General features: G+C 38.7%; 1 protein-coding gene across 1 annotated transcript; it reads right to left on the bottom strand.

The window, feature by feature from the left end:
• Positions 1-7,507: 7,507 nt before the first annotated feature.
• Positions 7,508-15,876, bottom strand: LOC138948875 (megakaryocyte-associated tyrosine-protein kinase-like). Its single transcript, XM_070320510.1, has 3 exons — positions 15,713-15,876; positions 14,442-14,659; positions 7,508-13,890 (listed from the first exon to the last, which is right to left on the bottom strand). Exons 1-3 carry the CDS (start codon positions 15,824-15,826, stop codon positions 13,557-13,559), a joined length of 666 nt encoding a protein of 221 aa, XP_070176611.1. The 5' UTR covers positions 15,827-15,876; the 3' UTR covers positions 7,508-13,556.
• Positions 15,877-16,592: the final 716 nt, after the last annotated feature.

Here is a 16,592-nt window from a genome sequence, read left to right on the forward strand (position 1 = left end):
GTGTGTACGATACCGTGTGTGTGTGTGTGTGCGGTGTGTGTGTGTATGCGGTGTGTGTGTGTGTAATGAAGAGAGAGAGAGAGAGAGAGAGAGAGAGAGAGAGAGAGAGAGAGAGAGAGAGAGAGCGGTAATTGAATTTGGCTTTTACCGAATGAAAACTATTGTCAAAAACAGTGCATTAAGAACTAAAACCAACCAACCATAAAATAAAAAGCACCCTCCATCCCTTTTAACTGTCTCTCTCTTCCGCTTTTTCTGTCTGTCTCCACCCCCCCTCTCTCTCTCTTTCTCCCCCTCACATTTCATAAAAGAATTTGGGAGAGAAGAAAAGGTTTCAATATCCTCGGTTATACCTTGTGTCAATATTTCCATTTACAAATATATGCAATAACACTGTCTTACAATTAGTCAAAAACAAAGCCCTTTTTTCTATAAATATCAAAATCCGAAAAAAACAACTGAAAATCATGCAGAGACTTTCTTCCGAAAATTACAAATCTCTGGCAAATTGAAAGGAACAACAAAATATTCCTTCAGAGAGAGCGAGAGAGAGAGAGAGAGAGAGAGAGAGAGAGAGAGAGAGAGGCAGAGAGAGAACTCAGAACTCCGAATGATTTATTATTAAGGCCAGAGAGAGAGAGAGAGAGAGAGAGAGAGAGAGAGGCAGAGAGAGAGACAGAGTGAGTGAGCGAGCGAGTGAGCGAGAGAGAGATAGAGAGTCACACACACACATACACACACAGGCACACACACACACACTGAAACAGACAGACACACGCACACACACGCACACACATACATACACAGACATACATATACACACACAAACCACGAGTGAGAGCGAGAGACTGAAAAAATGAGAAAGAGAGAGTCGTCAGTAAGTAGTGGTATTGACACGTAGCGATAATGACACGTCGCGCTAAAAGATGTAGTGCTGTCGACACGTAGTGATAATGAACGAATGATAGCGACTCATCGACAAATTATTTGTAGCACTAATCAACGTAGCGATAGCGGCACGTAGCACAAATGACACGTAAGACAAATGACACTCAGCACAAATCACAAATGACACGTAGCGCTAGCGATACGCACCCTCGCTTATGCAGGGGAAGTTCGCCAAGTCTTTCGTCCATATACCACCAATAGCCGTTTCAAACCATACCTTCGTGCATGTCCTTGACTTTTTGTTCATGATTTTGAACAAGATAATCCGTTTTCTTGCAGAATTTCTCAAAGTAATCCTCTGGCAAAGTAATCTTCGAGCATCGAAAGTGAAAGAGGTATTTCAGGCCAGGCACCTATTGCCCCCTAGTTCCGGTTATCAGAGAGAGGCTGCCGTGCCCTAAAATCTGATTGGTCGAAACGCTGGGGGCAAAGGTTATACGAAAAAGGTCTAAGCCGTGATCTGCATTTTAACATGAGAGAGAGAGAGAGAGAGAGAGAGAGAGAGAGAGAGAGAGAGAGAGAGAGAGAGAGAGATTTATCATAAGTTGGTGACATTTGTGTCTGTATCATCTTATTTCTCGGTTCAGTTAGCAGAATGAACTGCACTTATCTTCTTCAGTCCCTTCCTGGTAAAGCTTTGCTCTGTGTGGTAGAAATACAGGACACAGTTAAATCTCAATTACTCTTTATCAGAGCCTGTACAGTAAAGCTTTGCTCTGTGTGGTAGAAATACAGGACACAGTTAAATCTCAATTACTCTTTATCAGAGCCTGTACAGTAAAGCTTTGCTCTGTGTGGTAGAAATACAGGACACAGTTAAATCTCAATTACTCTTTATCAGAGCCTGTACAGTAAAGCTTTGCTCTGTGTGGTAGAAATACAGGACACAGTTAAATCTCAATTACTCTTTATCAGAGCCTGTACAGTAAAGCTTTGCTCTGTGAGGTAGAAATACAGGACACAGTTAAATCTCAATTACTCTTTATCAGAGCCTGTACAGTAAAGCTTTGCTCTGTGTGGTAGAAATACAGGACACAGTTAAATCTCAATTACTCTTTATCAGAGCCTGTACAGTAAATCTTTGCTCTGTGAGGTAGAAATACAGGACACAGTTAAATCTCAATTACTCTTTATCAGAGCCTGTACAGTAAAGCTTTGCTCTGTGTGGTAGAAATACAGGACACAGTTAAATCTCAATTACTCTTTATCAGAGCCTGTACAGTAAAGCTTTTCTCTGTGTGGTAGAAATACAGGACACAGTTAAATCTCAATTACTCTTTATCAGAGCCTGTACAGTAAAGCTTTGCTCTGTGTGGTAGAAATACAGGACACAGTTAAATCTCAATTACTCTTTGTCAGAGCCTGTGCATTAAAGCTTTGCTCTGTGTGCTGGCAATACGGTATCGTTTAGTCTTGGATACTCAGGCATCAATTATCGTCTGTGACATTTTGCTCGGTATGATGCTGGTGATACAGGATACATTGGTTTTTGTGTGCTTTGCATCAGAGCCTAAATAATGAAGTTTTGTTTAGTAAGCTAGCGAACGGGCCAGGATACATTATGATTAGTCTTGATTTCTCCGTATCAGAGCCTGTAGCCTACATAGCGAAGCTTTTCTCGGTATGCTAGCGACACAGGAAAAACTGATTACGGTCTCAGACACTCACTACTTGATTAGCGCCTGTATGGTGAAGCTTTAAACTTGCTCGGTATGCTACCGACACAGGGACATTACAGATTGAAAAACTCAGTATCAGAGCCTGAATGGTGAAGCTTTAAACTTGCTCAGTATGTAGGCAATACAGAATGAATTCTCATATACTCTGTAATCAGAGCATGTGTGGCGAATCTTTTCTCAAGATTCAAGCGACACAGGGTATATTTCAGTCTCATATACTCTGTAATCAGAGCATGTTTGGCGAATCTTTGCTCAAGATTCAAGCGACACAGGGTATATTTCAGTCTCATATACTCTGTAATCAGAGCATGTTTGGCGAATCTTTGCTCAAGATTCAAGCAACACAGGGTATATTTCAGTCTCATATACACTGTACCAGAGCATGTGTGACGAATCTTTCCTTAAGATTCGAGCGACACAGGGTAAATTTCAGTCTCATATACTCTGTAATCAGTGCATGTTTGGCGAATCTTTGCTCAAGGTTCAAGCAACACAGGGTATATTACAGTCTCATATACTCTGTAATCAGAGCATGTGTGGCGAATCTTTGCTCAAGATTCAAGCAACACAGGGTATATTTAAGTCTCATATATTCTGTAATCAGAGCAAGTGTGGCGAGGCTTTTCTCCATATGATGGCAATACAGGATTCAGTACAGTCTCAAATACCCCGGCTGTATCAGAGTCTCTAGTGAAGCTTTGCTCAGTATGCCAAATGATTACAGATTCAGTGAATCGTTTTTATATTTAGTCAAGTTTTGACTAAATATTTTAACATCGAGGGGGAATCGAAACGAGGGTCGTGGTGTATGTGCGTGTGTGTGTGCGTGTGTGTGTGTGTCTGTGTGTGTGTGTGTGTGTGTAGAGCGATTCAGACTAAACTACTGGACCGATCTTTATGAAATTTGACATGAGAGTTCCTGGGTATGAAATCCCCGAACGTTTTTTTCATTTTTTTGATAACTGTCTTTGATGACGTCACATCCGGCTTTTCGTGAAAGTTGAGGCGGCACTGTCACGCCCTCATTTTTCAACCAAATTGGTTGAAATTTTGGTCAAGTACTCTTCGACAAAGCCCGGGGTTCGGTATTGCATTTCAGCTTGGTGGCTTAAAAATTAATTAATGACTTTGGTCATTAAAAATCTGAAAATTGTAAAAAAAAATAAAAATTTATAAAACGATCCAAATTTACGTTTATCTTATTCTCCATCAATTGCTGATTCCAAAAACATATAAATATGTTATATTCGGATTAAAAACAAGCTCTGAAAATTAAATATATAAAAATTATTATCAAAATTTTTTTTTCGAAATCAATTTAAAAACACTTTCATCTTATTCCTTGTCGGTTCCTGATTCCAAAAATATATAGATATGATATGTTTGGATTAAAAACACGCTCAGAAAGTTAAAACAAAGAGAGGTACAGAAAAGCGTGCTATCCTTCTCAGCGCAACGAATACCCCGCTCTTCTTGTCAATTCCACGTGCACTGCCTTTGCCACGGGCGGTGGAGTGACGATGCTACGAGTATACGGTCTTGCTGCGTTGCGTTGCGTTCAGTTTCATTCTGTGAGTTCGACAGCTACTTGACTAAATATTGTATTTTCGCCTTACGCGACTTGTTTTCTTCTTTTTGCCTCTTGACCCGAACAAGAACGAAGGTGTCAGGTAGAAAGAAGGTTGTGTGTGTGTGTGTGTGTGTGTGTGTGTGTGTGTGTGTGTGTGTGTGTGTGTGTGTGTGTGTGTCAGTGTGTGTGTGTGCGCGGCGTGTGTTAATATGACGAGTTTTGTATCATTCATATTAGAGCATAATCGTAATTCACTGGTATAGGCTCTCTCACGAATTATTGTTTTTGCACGACTTCAGCATATTGGTTTTTTTTCTGAAGTATCAACTGCACTTTCCTTGGTTTTCATATCATACTATATATCATGGGTAGATTGTTTAATTCGTTTTGTTCTGTGGGCGTAGATATCGTCTGGTCCAACACAAGTGTTAAAGCCTTATGTTCTGGACATTCATCGAGAGTTTTAAATCAAGATTTGGACTTGAACGACAGCTTTTTGTCAGCCAACCTTGATTATTATGAAATCATGAAAATGATGACCTGAGATGAAAATGCACTGTATAGACTCAATTCGAGGTGAAATTGGCATGCTCCCGATTTAGCCCGGTGGAAGTGACGACACATACAGAAAGAAGAGTGACACACAATTCATGGCATAGCATTATATTTATAAGCTTCGTTAGAATGACTTGTGTGATGTATATTTATTTAAAATCCTCCCCCCCCCCCCCCCCACAACAAAAAGGGGAAAAAAGAGCTTATGCCTACCTTTTTCCCCTTCATCTCATTAATTAATGCATTTACACGCACAACGCCGGCCAATCGTTTACCAATGTTATTTCCATCCAAAGTCTTAAATTGTCCTCATTTCGCTGCCGTGTTTTGTCGTCAGTTTTACGTTGTAACTTTTTTATCGAATGGGGTGCATTTCAGGGTCAGAGGAACTGCGTTCGGAGTATGGCAGTACGCTTCATGCATGCAAACACACAAGCAAACACGCACAGACAGACAGACACACAACTCACACTCGCAACTGGAGCACGCACCTACGCACGCATTCACGCAGACTCACACACGATAAATGCCATTCTCTCTCTCTCTCTCTCTCTCTCTCTCTCTCTCTCTCTCTCTCTCTCTCTCTCTCTGCGACATTTTCTACCTCAGTGTTGATCTAGTTATATACGCTATTGTTCTTTCTGCCGTCCCCTTTAAGTCCGTATGCTTTTCTTAACTAAAGATACTATCCATGACCCTCCTGTGAAAAGCCTTATTGAACTCTCTCTCTCTCTCTCTCTCTCTCTTTGCGACATGTCCTACCTCAGTGTTGATATTTATACGCTATTGTTCTTTCTGCCGTCCCATTTCAGTCTGTATGATTTTCTAAACTAAAGATACTATCCATGACCCTCCTGTGAAAAGCCTTATTGAACTCTTGCCTTTCAACGGGTACTTCCAATCTTCTCACGCACACTGTTATGAATGATCTCGCTATTCTTTTGTGACTATACGTTCAGAAGTTGTGTCCTTTTTTCAAAGAGATTCGTGGTATATGCTTTTGGGAAGAAAATTCACTGGCACAAACAAAATGATTGTTGTTTTTCATGTGAAAAAGGTGAAACTGTAAAGTGTTGTTGTTCTTCCTACGCGAGGAAACTGACTGTTATTCAAGCAAAAAAACGTTACGATATCTTCAGAAGTAATGTCTCAGTTATTTCAGAGATTCGTGATATGCTTTGGAACAAACACAAACGTACACAAACACTGATTGTTGTTATTCATGTGTATAATGTGAAAGTGTTTAATTGCTGTTGTTATTCTCAAGTGAAGAAACTGATTATTGTTCGTGCGAAAAATGTGACGATACCCTCAGAAGTAACTTCATTATTGCAGAGAGATTTGTGGTACATGTATACTTGGGGCAGACAAATCACTGGCACAAAATGTGTTGTTGTTGATGTTAAAAATGTGAAAGTGTTATGTACTGTTATTCTTTCGTGAGGAAACTGATTGTGATTTCTTTATTTTTCGAAGAACGTTTATGCATATGATTGCGTGTTATTTTGCATCCTTCTCAAACTTGCAATCCAATAACATGTTAAGAAAGAATGAAATAAGCTGGTCGAGTCTCAAAGAATAAAGCCACGCCGTTTTGAAACGTTTCTGTCGTATGTTTCATTCATGGATGTTGTTTGTTGTTTTTTTGCTCATTTGTTTGCATTAAAGTTGGTATAGCTTTTTGTGCGTGTGCACGTGTGTTACGCGTGATTGTTCTGAAAAGTGACTATTACATGATTGTTCTGAAAGTCTACTATTTATTTCATCGTAATCATGTAAGCCCTCATACGTGATAGTTCTGAAAGCTTACTAATTTACATGATTGTTCTGAAACTCTACTAAAGGTAAACTTGCTTCACCCGTGAAATGTAGTCAGATATCGGCCGGATCTGGGGGGGGGGGGGGGTTCCTGGGGTTCCGGAACCCCACCCCCACCCCCCTGGCCATCCAATGTACCTCTCAGAGAAAAAAAATGTGGACTTTGGACCCCTGCCTTCAGTTGGAACCCCCCCCCCCCCCCCCCCCTCAAACGAACTTGGTCCGGCCCTGGATATGGAACAATATGACTGTATACCCCTGCCCAACGAAGTGTGTTTGAGTTGATCCGTCTTCTGTGTGCGCGACAGCTTCAGATGTGTGTTTGAGTTGATCCGTCTCTCCACTCCCTTTTTTTAGGTGTAGAGGGTGGGGGAGGTTTGTTCATATCAACTGACACTTTATCAAACCATTTGAATAATTCATATACAAAATTCTGGTGGTTGCTGTGTAATAAAAAAAACAAGTGTCATTGAAAACAGAGATGTGCTAATAAATTTAGCTTTCATGTGTGTGTATGTGTGGTGTGTGTGTGCGTATATACTCAATGCACTGGCGTCAGAAACTGGGGGGGGGAGGGGGGGGGGGGGGGGGGGGGCAGCTGCTGCATATTGTTCCATATCTGACAACATTTCACGGGTGAAGCAAGTTTACCTTTAGTAGAGTTTCAGAACAATCATGTAAATTAGTAAGCTTTCAGAACAATCACGTATGAGGGCTTACATGTTTACGATGAAATAAATAGTAGACTTTCAGAACAATCATGTAATAGTCACTTTTCAGAATAATCACGCGTAACACACGTGCACGTGCTTGTGTGCGTGTGTGTGTGTAATTCACTGCTTGCTCTGATGTTTATTTCACCCAAGAAGGCATATAGCATGTCATTTTGCATCCTCTTACAGACACACACACACACACACACACACACACACGTTCCTAATGATTTGTCTTTTATTATTAATCAATCCGCTAGGCACAATAAAAATCAAGCAGATATTTCAGAGCAATCATGTACTATATCACATCATGCATGAATGTGTATGGCACTAGCACAGAGATACCACTGACGTTCCAACTACAGTGGAATTACCCCCCCACCACCCCTCCACCCACCCTTTTAAGACCTCAACTGACAAAATCGGGTCTTAAAAAGGATGGAGTCTTAAAATGGGGATAAATTTACAGAAGTTATGAATAGAAAGTCTGAGAAAACAGCGTTTTAAAAGGGAGGAAGTCTTAAATTGGGGGGTCTAAAAAGGGGGGTTCCACTGTATAGTTTCTGACAACCGCAACAATTTTCAGTAAAACATAACGACCATTATCTCTAATCCAAATGTGAGTACCCCCAGGCTAAGCATGGTCTGTAAATTTAAGTACGCTGCTAAGCCTAAAGAAGTGAGGCTGACTACTGCCTTACTGTCTAATAAAATATGCAGCATACTAAAACTTCAATGAAGAAAATGTTTGAGGTTGCTGCCTTTACCACACACACACACACACACACAAACACCCCCCGCACCCTCCCCCACACACACACACACACACACACACCTTTGGGGACTTTACCTTCATAAGGGTCCCATATTCTATGAAGACCTGTTACATTTGGGTAGGAAGCTCTCTTAAAAAGTTCACAGCATAATATATTTGGCATAATTCATACAGCAGAATTCTCTTTGAAATTATGGTACATGTATGAAGATTACAAACCACCAGTAAAAGGAAACAGGTTTCTCACGTCAAGCAAATATTTCTGTTGATGAACCCTTTTTAAAGTGTGATAAAGCTGCTTAAAAAGATGTAATACCTTTGGGGTATGCAAATAATATAAGATAACATTCAATAATATCTCAGAATTAGATTGCTTTTAAGTGCAACTTGACTGGTAAATGTTGATTCTGTCTTAAGTTATTAGTGTTTTATCCATTTAGTGATTGGCAGATTGCTTAGTAAGTCTTGGATCGTTTTAGTGCACTATTGAACTGTTAGTAAATAAGTGTTTTTTTGTGTTCTAAACCACCTAACAGTGCGAGGCAATTTTCCTTGTTTTTTATAAGGCGAGTAAACTCTTTGAGTCTTAGATTTCAAAATACTTAAACAACGAGCATATGGCTTTTCCATACATGTGTTTACAAATCCACATGACCCTTACAAAAAATTTTTTTAAAAAGCAGCACCAGTTTCAGCAAAAAGAGTCCAGTATTTGATCCAAAAAAAAGAAAACATATGTATAGGATAGTTTGTGAAAGCTACAAGTACAAGCAAATGGACTCAAACAAAAGCATAAAAAACGCCCAAGATTGAAGCATGAACATTAGTAAATAAGACACTCAATAAGTTTCTGTGGAGAAAAAAAATCAGGAGTGAAGATCAGGCACTAAAAGATGCAATAATCTCAAACACAGACAAGCTGTATCCAAACATTTCAAAATAAAATGTGTCAGCAATGTAAAATGTAAACAAAGGAAATATCACAAAATACACGAATACTGCATATATTTTAACATCACTAAAACTGTATCAGGTACCATAAAGCAAAAAAACAAAAAAAACAGACAGGGACCTCTGATGCAGCTCATAATAAAAAATACTGTTTTTATTACTTTAAATAATGTATTATTAATAGAAATAAAACAACTGTTTAAATAAATAACAGAAGCATTGAACCAGGCAAAACGTGTATGTAACTTTAAAACAATAACATAAACAAAAGCAAAAGAATGGGGAGAGTGGTTCGCAGGAGAAGAAAAAAAACATCCAGAAAGTCAGACAGACACGATAAATATAAGTAAGAAGACAGGGAGAGAATCGGAGGGGGGTGGAGAAGAACAAAGGACTGCATTTCAAACTGCGTTTACATTCAACGCAATAAGTGTGTTATAATCATACTATATCCTTCATCTTTGCAATCAGAAATCAAACTGTTGTCTTCTCTGATTTTCGTTTTCTTACTTTTTTTCTGTTTGTTTTTTTCAGAGACAGCTACATAAAGTAATGAAAATGAAAATGAAAATGAAAAAATCATTGCTATTGGAACTATGGAATACACCCACCTCGGCTGTGATGGGAGGTATTCCCACAAAGAGAGTGGAATAAAAAAATAAAAAATAATAGTGTCTATTTAACACTTTATTTGTATCAGTAATTTGTTCTTTCAATGAATTCACCCTGTATAAGACATTCATGTAAAACAGACCACAGGAATATAATGGATATCATATATACAGTTATGTGGAATTACATTACAGAAATAATGCTCATGCAACCAAACATTTTGTAACAATTATAAAAGTGAATACATGTAACAAAATAATAACTTCGTTCTCTTACTTTTTTTTCTCTTTTTTTTCCTGAGACAGCTACATCATTACTATTGTAACTATGGAATACACCCACCTCAGCTGTGATGTAACAAAATAATGTGTGTTAAACATTTTACCTGGATAATAGAACATCAATGTGGATGCAAATGAGCATTAAAACAATCAAAATCTGCCCTGAAAATGATACTGATAAATGTGAAAACAAAAGAAAAGCTCAAACGTCTTCCCAAAAATCTGTGGTAAATCTCATTATGTAAATTTACAAATGTACATGTGATACTTGGAAGTGCATGCATACTAACTGCATACGTGTTGACAAAAGACTGAAAGAGAGAAAGGAACAAAACAAACACAGGAAAAATGTGGAAACCCAAAGAAAGAAAGAAAGACCAAGTCGCGTAAGGCGAAAAAACAACATTTAGTCAAGCTGTCGAACTCACAGAATGAAACTGCATTTTTTCAACAAGACCGCATACTCGTAGTTTCGTCAGTCCACCGCTCGTGGCAAAGGCAGTGAAATCGACAAGCCAGAATTGTGCGGTAATGGTCGCGCTGAGCAGGATAACACGCTTTTCTGTATCTCTATTCTTTTTGGCGTACTGAGTTTGTTTTTAATCCAAACATATTTTATCTATATGTTTTATGAATCAGGGACCGATAAGGAATAAGATGAAATTGTTTTTAAATCGATTTCGGAAAATTAATTTTGATCATAATTTTCATATTTTTAATTTTCAGAGCTTGTTTGTAATCCAAATATAACATATGTATATGTTTTTGGAATAAAAAAATGACGAAGAATAAGATGAAATTGTTTTTGGATCGTTTAATAAAAAAGTAATTTTAATGACAAGTTTCTGATTTTTAATGACCAAATTCATTAATTATTTTTTAAGCCACCAAGCTGAAATGCAATACCAAAGTCCGGCCTTCGTCGAAGATTGCTTTACCAAAATTTCAATCAATTTGATTGAAAAATGAGGGTGTGACAGTGCCGCCTCAACTTTTACAAAAAGCCGGATATGACGTCATCAAAGGTATTTATCGAACAAATAAAAAAAACATCCGGGGATATCATTCCCAAGAACTCTCATGCCAAATTTCATAAAGATCGGTCCAGTAGTTTAGTCTGAATCGCTCTTCACACACACACACACACACACACACACACACACACACACACACACACACACACACACACACACACACACACCATGACCCTCGTCTCGATTCCCCCTCTATGTTAAAACATTTACCTAGTCAAAACTTGACTAAATGTAAAAAAAGAGAGAAAGAAAGAAAGGAAAAGTGTTGACACAGAAAGAAAGAAAGAAAGAAAACTTCATAACACAAGAATACACTCTACACTACATGCCTATTCTCAAAGAGATGAGTACATAATTTAACTGAACAACTACAGCACAGACAAAGCTGGGTATACTTAAATTCTGAAATCAAAAGCATCGACTGAGTCCAAATAACAAAAGTTCTAACTAAAAGGACCAAAAATTACAAAACTTTATATCTGAACACGAATATGACACTGATCTAAAAGACAACAATTTGATTCTTGGTAATGGCATTGTTCCAACACCAACTGAGTTTCATCGCCCAAAACATGACAACTGTTATCAAATTATTTGGAGTGCAAAAACAAGATACCACCATAAAAACTTTCTGCAGCATTTCAAATCACAAGAAATCTACAGTTCGCACATCATTTTCCGCTACATGATTATTCAGTCACAAATAAAAAATTTATGTTAGTGATTCACTTCATGTAGATACGCCCAAAAAACAGTTGCTATGTCATATATCGATCAGTACCCTATTTTCATCCATTTCATAATTGTGAAGTGTATGGAGATAAAATGCATAGCCATAACAAACGGTCTTGAAAGTGATATATAATATATTATGCATTAAGTACATTGCACTGAAGGGTCCAAATTGATACAGTTTATGGAGGTGCATTTCAGAGAGGCATTTTTTTCCCCGGAAAAGATATACACTTTGCTACTTTGAAGTAAATGTACCATGGAATCTTTAGCAACCATGATAGAAATAAAACAAGACAACCATAACACCAGCACACAAAGAGGTTTCTCTGAATTCTTGCATATCACAATCATAAAAGTTGTTTTCAAATTTTGATTTGTGTTATTTCTGTTATTACACTGATTTCTTCCAACCATTAAAGAGTTGTTTTCAAATTTTGATTTGTGTTATTTCTGTTATTACACTGATTTCTTCCAACCATAAAAGAAGCAACAAAAATAACCCTGTAACACAAAAATACTTATAAGTAATATCTCAGACAGAACACACATATAGCATCTAACTAAAAATATATATATATACAGTATATCTACAGTCAAACCTGCCTTTGCAATCATGTACATACCTCTCAAAAGCGACCATCAGTCCACAACGACCATGCACTGCAATGGATCCCAGATGAGTTTTTTTCTATAGAATTAACCTTTCCATAGTGACCACCTGTCTTTAATGGACACTGAAGATTGATCCCTTGGGTGATGGTTATTGACAGGTTCAACTGTATTTGATTACCTCGCCGGCATTTTGCAAGCGAGACACACAATCTTGATCAAGTTTCATAAGTGTCTGTCTGTGTGTCTGTGTGTCTGTGTGTCTGTGTGTCTGTCTGTGTGTCTGTCTGTCTGTCTGTCTGTCTGTCTGTCACCTTCAAAGACCTTTGGGTCGACGTACTAGTAAATGTAACATTTTGTATTGTCAATAATAAACATTCCACTTACCTACCATTCGGATTCCTGGTGTTTTTATTATCCAAAACGAAATCATCATCATTCCTGCAGAAATCAATGGATTGTCATGTTTTGTTACAATCAATATTGGCCTACAAAATTCCTCTTATGAATATATACATGTACATTGTAATAGATAACCAAAATAACATCACATTGTAGTAAGAACATGACTTAACACACCACATACATCTTCTAAATGTGTGCTTGTGTTAAGAAAACAAAAGTTTACAGTTAGTGTTTATCAAGAACAAAATATGTAGCACCATCAAAAAGGATAGCAGTTTCTTGCAAACCTGCGGTACGGTACTTGTGTGGCTTAAGTCACACAAAGTTAGAATACATTTCCAGGATAAACAGAGTCATTCCAGGCAAGGGCATTAATTACCTGACATCTGAACAGTATGAAATAACTGCATGTATTTCTAACATGAAATTCAACAAAAACAAAAACAATAAGAAAAGAAAGACGACCTTGAACACAATCATCTGTGCGTCAGCCAGCCCAATTGCAGACAAAGATACAGCACTCACATCTATAGGCCTGGCTGGGGAGAACCCCCCTCAACTCAAATTGAAAATCTCATAAATTTTGGGTTCGTTTAAGGTGTCCCTTCATTTAGAAAGTCCCTTAAATTCTTTCTTTGTTTTAGCTTGACAGTGGTCCCTTAGATTCTAGCTTGCTTCATTTGAGGTCCGAACAATTCCTTTCTGTTCTTGCTTCATTCAAGGTTTGATCCCTAAGTCCCTTAAATTCTTCCTTCATTTTAGGCCCACAAAAGTCCTCTAAAATACTTGATTCATGGCATGTCCAAAATTCCCTTGAATTCTAGCCAATGGTTTGATTCAGGCCAAAAAGGTCTCTTCAATTCTTGCTTCATTTAAGGTCGTTTTCCTCAAGGTTTTCAATCATCTCGATGAGGCGACTGAAGTTGGGTCTTGCTGTATCATCCTGCTTCCAACACTGCTCCATGACGGCATACACTTTGGCGGGGAAGTGCTCCAGTTTGGGGAGTCTAACTCCTTCCTTGTAGATCTTATTCAGCTCCATGATCAGCTCATCGTTCCCCAGGTTCTTCTCGTTTAATTGTGTATGAGGATCACGACCGCTGAACATCTCCCACAGTGTGACGCCGAAAGACCACACGTCTGTCTTGATGGTGTGCATCAGCTCTTTCTCATTCCAGTTCTCAATCGTTTCGCATGGCATCCTGACCAACAAGGGAAATAATGCTGAAGTGATGACAACTGCGTGCGTGAGTGAGGGAGTGAGCGAGTGAGAGAGAGTGTGTATGAGAGAGAGAGAGAGAGAGAGAGAGAGAGAGAGAGAGAGAGAGAGAGAGAGAGAGAGAGAGAGAGAGAGAGAGAGAGAGATGAAAGAGAGATTTTCTGTTCTATGAGTGCTTGTGCAAACTGACACAGAAGCTCAGCTAACCTAACACGCCAAGACATTTGTGTGCAGAATACAATTGACACACACACACCAACATACATGAATGTACACACAGAGGCACACACACACACACACACACACACACACACACACACACACACACACACAGATTGATAGACACACAGACACAATTACATATACACACCTTGTATTAAAACATATTTAAATTCCAACAACAATAAAAATCAGTACACACATTCTACTCTCACCAATCCTTATAGTTATTGGCAATAACGTAATTCTTCACTCACACTCAATCTTCATAACCCATCATTTTCATTACCCACACCTGTGCAATGATTCACCTACCAGCATATCGGAGCTCCTGTTTTGACTTTAGACTGTTTGATGTCATAATAGTAGATTCCAAGTTTCTGTCCCTTGGTCAGCTTGTGGGAGAGGCCAAAGTCACAGAGTTTGGCGGTGAAGGGTGTATGGCCACTACCATCAGCACTAAACAGCAAGACGTTCCTCGCTGCCAAGTCTCCGTGGATCATTTTCTCAGTCTCGCAGATGTACTGCATGCCCTTTAGTTTGGAGTGAGAGAATAATAAATATAGAATTTTGCACGCATGCTTGCAAACATATATGCACACAATATACAAACAAGGTCATGCAGACACACACGAATCAACTCACGCCCACACACACTGTGACGCACATGCATCCACATGAGCATATAAACACCCACACTTTTTGACTCATCTGAGCAATTAGGAGTCTTAGTAATTTAACTCACCTGAGCAATCAGGAGAGAGAGTCTTAGTATTGAGCAATGTTAGGCCATCTTGGCCGGAGGGTCATCCATGGACGAAATAAATTAACGTTGACGTTTTCTCAGATAGATGCTACTGACACTTTACACACTGCTGTTAATGACCTCCAGACATGACGAAAGTTTGGCTGACCGTCATCAAATTTCAAGGTCACAGCCGGGTTGAGATCGGGTACAAAAGTGAAAAATTAACTATTTCTCAAAGATTTATGAAGCTGGAGGTTTGAAACATCACATGCCTTCAGGGGGTGATGATCTCTAGACATGACACACACTTGGTAAACCCTAGTCAATTTCAATGTCACAGCGGGGTCATTTTCAGGTTTTAAAAAAAATTAGGAAAATTATCATTTTCTTTGATGTTTTGGAAGCTAGAGCTTTCAACCTTCACACACTCATGGCTTGATGACGGTCAGACATGCCCCAAGTCTTGTTGACCCTCATCAAATTTCTAGGTCACATTGGGGTCAAGTTCTAGGGGAAAAATGAAAAACCATAATTTTCTTGAATGTTGTTGAAGCTAGATCTTTGAACATTCTTGTGTTTCCAAGGTTTGATAGACATGACCCAAGTCAGGTTGAGCTTGTTCTAATTTCTAGGTCACAAGGGGTCAAGTTCAGGTCAATAAAAAGGAATTTCTCATTATCTTGATTGTTTAAGGGGCTAGATCGCCAGATGATGTCTAATTCATATACTGTAAGATGAAGGTGAGTTGTATGAGCATTCACTTTTCTTGTTCTAATAGCCGCGGATCATGTCGCTCTTATATAACTGCATTCTTATGCACACTCAAAATAAGTCTCACCCTGGCAATGTGTACAGCAAACCTCTGCATCTCTTGTTTGAAACCAATGTTGCGCAGCCGGTTTGAATCGACCTGAGCATATTCTTCAAGGGTGCCTTTGTCAGCAAACTCCATAACCAGTTGGTATTTAGGGCTGTCTTGCCCTGTAACAGGCACAAGAAAAGCCTTAGAAAAAACTCTATATTCACAATCTTCAATCCACCACAATATCCTCAAACAAGTTCTAAAGTAGGTACATAAGCAAAAATGTGGTTTAAAACTCAGAGCAATAACTATTTAGCTGTTAAAATGGCGATCGACAAGAGAAGACCATTTAGCTTATACAGCTTTTACATGCATTCCCCGCATACGAAAAGTCGCCAGCCTTTCAAAAAAATTTTTTCCACAGAACAGACTTCAGCTTACATTTCTCCACAATACTTTTCAGCTGGATAAATATCTTGATGTTCTGAAGTGAACACATTCAGAAAGCTCTATAATTACTAGGCCAAATCTAAACTACATACATAACATGTGATCGATTCTGTGGAAAAGACTTCAAATGCAATTTTGGTTGTATAACTTGCCTTTCGGGGTGAGCAGTCTTCCAGCTAGACAATGCTTCTTCCTCATATGATACATTTTATGGAAAAGACGTCTATGGCGACCACCTCTTGCTATCTATCACCTGGCCATTATGACCACCCCAAAATATCTCAAAGAAGTGTTTTTTTGTTTTAATTAATTGCCTTTTCGTAGTGACAACAGTGGAACCCCCCTTTTAAGACCCCCCCCCCCTCCCATTTTAAGACTCCCTCCTTTTTAAGACCTGATTTTCTCAGATTTTGTTAGGTCTTAAAAGGGGGGTTCCACTGTACTTGTCTCAACGAACACTTTGAGT

This window comes from Littorina saxatilis, linkage group LG1 (assembly GCF_037325665.1).
Source record: "Littorina saxatilis isolate snail1 linkage group LG1, US_GU_Lsax_2.0, whole genome shotgun sequence".
Lineage (NCBI taxonomy): Eukaryota > Metazoa > Mollusca > Gastropoda > Littorinimorpha > Littorinidae > Littorina > Littorina saxatilis.

Bases quoted from the DNA above. Each gene is read 5' to 3' on its own strand.
- LOC138948875 (XM_070320510.1), bottom strand. From the start codon at position 15,826: ATGGAGTTTGCTGACAAAGGCACCCTTGAAGAATATGCTCAGGTCGAT. The intron at 14,660-15,712 runs GTGAGACTTATT...TCCAAACTAAAG, and splicing joins TTGCTGTACACATTGCCAGG to GGCATGCAGTACATCTGCGA. The intron at 13,891-14,441 runs GTAGGTGAATCA...CTTGTTGGTCAG, and splicing joins ACAGGAGCTCCGATATGCTG to GATGCCATGCGAAACGATTG.